This window comes from Myotis daubentonii, chromosome 5 (assembly GCF_963259705.1).
Source record: "Myotis daubentonii chromosome 5, mMyoDau2.1, whole genome shotgun sequence".
Taxonomy (NCBI): Eukaryota; Metazoa; Chordata; class Mammalia; order Chiroptera; family Vespertilionidae; genus Myotis; species Myotis daubentonii.
This window is the reverse complement of record NC_081844.1, coordinates 24148965-24154264: the sequence shown is the minus strand read 5'-3', so window position 1 is coordinate 24154264 and position 5300 is coordinate 24148965. Positions and strand designations below refer to the sequence as shown.

Below are 5300 nucleotides of genomic sequence, written 5' to 3'. Positions count from 1 at the left end.
AGGCCCCGGACGCACGTCGTCCCCCCTTCAGTTCCCCACCCAAGTGGATTTCTATCCAGAGGCAAAAAAAACCTACACACACGCGCATTCATTGGCAGTTACAAGATCCCGAGGAGGGGCGCGCCGCGCCTGTAATGTCTCCGAATGGCCGCCAGGTGGCGCCAGAAATACCGGAAGTCCTCCGGACTCATTCGTCTCTATGATCCCCGTGACAGCCAGCGCAACCCGGAAGCTGAGACTAGCGAGGGGGCAGTGCTTCCGGATAGGAACGAGGTGACCTGACCGCCACAGGAATCTGTGGCGGCTGCAGCCATGGGAGCGCACCTGGCCAGGCGCTACCTGGGCGATTCCTCAGGGGAGCCAGACCCCCTGCGGATGCCCACCTTTCCGCCCGACTACGGCTTCCCCGGGCGCAAGGAGCGCGGTGAGATCCAATGCGCAGGCGCGGCCAACGAGAGTGGGGTGCGGACGCCTTAACGCCGGGGTCCGCAGGGCTGGGCCCAGCACTGACCTGGCCGGGGGGAGGGCGGAGGGCAGGCGTCACCCTGCCTGAGTGTGGAGGCATTCAGGGCAGCGGCACGGCTCGAGGAAAAACCCGGGGGAAGGTGGCGATAGCGGCCAACCAGGCGCTGGGAGCTGGGCTTTGTCCTGGAGTCCGCGCGGACCCAGGGGAGGGCTCGTTGCGAAGGGCCGTGTTCATTGTCCCGATGTCAGTCCTATTCTTAGGTATGTGCACGGGGACTCACGCCATGCATTCTGTCGTGCACGTTGCCTCTTTTAAAATATGTTTTTATTGATTTGAGAGAGAGAGAGAGAGAGAGAGAGAGAGAGAAACATCGATGGGCTGCCTCCTGCACACACCGGGGAAGAAGCCCGCAACCTGGGCATGTGCCCCGACCGGGAATCCAGCCCGGCGGCCTCTAGGCGCTTGGGACGACGCTCAACCAACTGAGCCGCACCGGCCAGGGCTGCACGTTGCTTTTTAATGTAGTAATATCACAAGCACATCAAACGCCAGTCCTGGGCCGGGGTCCCAAGTTGGGCACCATGGATACAGCAGGCACTGATTAAAGGAAACCCGCAGCCCTGGGGCTGAGACAGCGGCACCAGGCAGATCTGGGGGGGCTATACCTTGGAGAAGTCTGGAGGCGGGCTTCCAGGAGGCAATAGCTGGAAGCCAGACCTCAGGGTAAGGAGTAGGAGCTGACCACAGGGAGACCCGGGAGAGGGGAGAGCCAGCGTTTGTAAGCAGAGGAGACACGATCAGATTTGCTTTGGCAAAAGGCTGTGCTGGCTGCCAGGTGGGCGAGGACTTGGAGAAAGGGAGACCTCCAAGTGGGGGTGTGCAGAGAGGTCTGAGAGAACGTTGGGAGGTGGACTCCTCCAGTGGCCCGATTCCTGGTAGTTGGTCAGCCCTGCATGAACTTGCCGTCCATGGATCCACCTGCCTTCTTACACCTGCTTTGCTCTGTTTTGCAAACACCCACAGCCTCCTGCTCCTCTCTCCTGCTTGGCTAAACCACAACCCTGGGTAAGCCCAACTCTCCTTGGCTCCTGTCCCTATTCAGCTGAACATCATCGGAGAAGCACACTGTTCTCCCCACCAACCCCTGGTTGATCCTTCGTGCTGCTAGCTTTCCTGATACATTCCCTGCCCCTTCCCACGCTCCCTCCCTCCTAGATGAGTGTCCCATGCCTTCTCTCTGACTCCAGTACCTCCTTTCAGCTAGTCACTTTGAATTCTCTTATTAAGAAAATAGAAGCTGTTTCCCTATTTGGCTCAGTGGTTGGAGCGTTGGCCCACACACTGAAGGGTCTCGGGTTCGATTGCAGTCAAGTTGCAGGTTCGATCCTGGTCCTGGTCGGGCATGTGCAGGAGGCAACCAACCAGTGTGCCTCTCACATCAATGTTTTTCTCTCTCTGTCTCTCCCCCTCCCTTCCACTCTCTAAAAATCAGTGGAGTCAGGCAGTGTGGCTCAGTGATTGAATGTCCACCTGTGAACCAGGAGGTCACGGTTTGATTCCTGGTTGGAGCACATGCCTGGCCTACAGGCACCATCTCCAGTTGGGGGTGTGCAGGAGGCACTGATCAATGATTCTCTCTCATTGGTGTTTCTATCTCTCCCTTCCTCTCTCTAAAATAAATCAACAAAAACATATTTTTTAAAGAAAATAGAAACTTGTCAAAAGAGCTCTCATGGCTCCCTGGCACTCCTCTGCTGTTACTTCAGATGATCTGACCCTGCTCCAGAAAACCCCTTGTGACCTCCATCCCATCCTCTCACCTACCCAAGGGCACCCCTATCATTCTCCTTTTCTGTTGCAACATTGTTTTTTCCATCAACATGCAAATACAATAGTTACTTGGACTGTTTTCAATCCCCTCCTGGACCCCCTCCCCCTCCAGCTCTCTCTCCACTTCACTGCAGGAGCTCTGATCAAGTTTGTCGCACACACTATTGCTATACCCACTCTCAGTTCCCAGTTCCGACCAACCCCACTGCAGCAGTGCCAGGCATAGTTGGTCGCTGCTTCATGGAAGCCCTTCCTCAGCCGGCTGCCAGGATCCCCCCACTCCTGCCCACCTCAATGTGGGCTTCTTTGCTGATCCAACCCCACTCCCCGTGTCGTAAATATTGGGGAGCCCCGGGGTCTCCACTCACTCCCTGGGGTTCTCTGCTAGTTTCCTAGCTTCAAATGCCTTCTGTGTCCCAGTGCTCCCAAATTTTTACTTGCAGCGGGGCCTTGACCCTGAACCCCAGACTCAGGGACCCCGCTGCCTGATTGGCATCTCTCCACAGCGTTAACAAGCATCTTGCACTCGGCAGCCCACACTCAGACCACATGCTCAATCCAAAATCCCTGGGGCATCCCGAGGCCTGTCCCCTCACCTTAAGGCCTTTGCACCTGTTGCTCCCCTCCTGGGAATGCCCTTCCCCAGGGGTCTTCATGTCTCATTCCCTCACCTTCAGATGCCACTTTCTAAAGCAGCGGTTCTCAACCTGTGGGTCGCGACCCCTTTGGCGGTCTAACGACCCTTTCACAGGGGTCGCCTAAGACCATCCTGCATATCAGATATTTACATTACAGTTCATAACAGTAGCAACATTACCGTTATGAAGTAGCAACGAAAATAATTTTATGGTTGGGTCACATGAGGAACTGTATTTAAAGGGCCAGAAGGTTGAGAACCACTGTTCTAAAGGATCCCTTCACTGAAATTGTGACCCACCTCCAACACTGCCTCTCTCTCCCTTGCTTTATTTTCCAATGCTTAGCATTCTGGACATTCTGTGACATTGGCTCCACCTGTTTGTACTGTGTCTCCCTCCAAGAGCAGGATCCCTAACAGTGACTCCATAAATCCTAACTGCTGACTGGTTATGCCAGGTGCAAGTTGCAGTCACATTGCCATGGAAACCAGCAGGGGGGCTACAGGTGGATTATGGGCCTGGCGCTCAGACCAGGTGAGGGAGGGGGTACCGAGTTGGGGCTTAACGGTCTATCGGGTGGTGATGGAAGCCATGGATTAAAGGGAGCAGAGGCTCTCAGCAAGGACCTCAGGAAGCCAAAGCCACAGAGATGGGAGGAAGCCTGGGGAGGGGAGAGCCAGGGGAAGAGAATGTTCAAGAAAGCAGCTAAGGAAGGCCAGTGTCCTGGGGGTCTCAGTTGCCCTTGTGAGAGCCTTGTGTGGGCAGGGCTGTGCGGAGTGTGGAAGCCAGGGGTTCTGTGCAGGGGCAGGTGAGGACCAGGGCCTGAAGGAGGCAGAGGCACGGGGTTCAGAAGCAGAAGGAAGAGACGCCAGTGGGGAAGATTGCAGGGAGCTGGGAGATTGCCGGCATGGAGTGTGCACCCAGACTTACTTCTAAGGGCCCCCATCAGCCCCCTGAAGGTTGACTTGGTCCCAGGTCAGATTTGCCAGGTGGATGGGGCACAGCCCAGTGGCTAGTTCAGCCTCACTGAAGGGGGCACTGAGCACCTACATTCGTTCCTTCACGCTCACTCGGTTGACTTAGGAGTGGGGACGTTAGTCCCCTCCTGAGGGGAAGAAACTAATTTCCGAGAGGCCACACTCTGGTGAGAGGGCACAGCTGGGATCCAGGTCGCCCAGCCCCCACACCGGGTTATGCCCGGCAGAGGGGGGCGCTGGGAGAAAGTGGGTTCTGCCCGGTGGGACTGTCTGGGGAGATGAGGACCCATGTGGATGCTGAGGTGCTTGGGGAGACAGGGACTCCCCTTGCCTGGGCCTCGGTGTCCCGGTTGCCTTTGAACAAATGAGAAAAGGACACTCCATCTGCCTCCATCAGAGGACGCCAGTCACCTGCTGCCACACAGCTGACCTGTGGGGGACGGGTCTGAGCTGTGACTCCTGGTTGCATGTGGGCGGCTGGGTCTCCCTGGACTCAGTGCATCATGGGAACCTCCAGAAGTTAGGGGCCCAAAAGCCCACCCTGGCTGAGTCTCTCCACCCCCTCCCCACAGAGATGGTGGCCACGCAGCAGCAGATGAATGATGCACAGCTGGTGCTCCAGCAGCGAGACTACTGCGCTCACTACCTCATCCGGCTGCTCAAGTGCAAGCGCGACAGCTTCCCCAACTTCCTGGCCTGCAAACACGAGCAGCACGACTGGGACTACTGCGAGCACCTCGAGTGAGCCCCAGACCCACCCCTGTCCCTCACTTCCCACCCCCACCTACCTCAGCCCAAGGATCTTGAGGCAAAGGACAGTGAACTAACCTGAGTTTCGAGCCTTAGTTGAAAAAGGCTCTCAGGGGGTCTGCTGGGTGGAGGCAGGGGAAGGGTCAGGTGGGTGGGCAGGCATCCTGAGGCCACCTCACCTGGAGGATCAGCCAAGCCAGGGTTCCAGGCAGGAGGCCCAGGGCTCACTGGTGTCCACCAGAGAGGCAGAGGGGGGGCAGACCCCAGACTTAAACCAGAGGCACAGGTCTCCGAGGCCTCCCAGAGTGCTCTGGGGTGGAGTTCCAGCCCCGTTGTTGGCTTCCCAGGGCTAAGGGGGGGCCACCTCAGGCCAGGGAGCTGTAACGCCCTTTCTCATGCTCTGCCCATAGCTACGTGAAGCGAATGAAGGAGTTTGAGCGCGAGCGGCGGCTGCTCCAGCGGAAGAAGCGGCGGGAGCAGAGGGAGGCAGATCTGGCCAGAAGCCAGGTGGCCGTGTAGTGGGGCCCACCCACCACCCTTGGACAAGGGGAGAAATAAAAGCCTCCAGGCCCTCAGCCCATGCCCTGCCTATTCCTGTGGTATACTGGTCCCCAAACCCCCCAAAGAAACACACATCCT

At 57.5% G+C, this 5300-nt stretch overlaps 1 protein-coding gene across 1 annotated transcript; it reads left to right on the top strand.

Annotated features, from left to right (window-relative positions):
- The first annotated feature begins 229 nt into the window (after positions 1 to 229).
- Positions 230 to 5242, top strand: NDUFB7 (NADH:ubiquinone oxidoreductase subunit B7). Its single transcript, XM_059696659.1, has 3 exons — positions 230 to 424; positions 4484 to 4652; positions 5072 to 5242. The coding sequence occupies exons 1-3, from the start codon at positions 313 to 315 to the stop codon at positions 5178 to 5180; spliced, it is 390 nt and encodes a 129-aa protein (XP_059552642.1). The 5' UTR covers positions 230 to 312; the 3' UTR covers positions 5181 to 5242.
- The last annotated feature ends 58 nt before the right edge of the window (positions 5243 to 5300 follow it).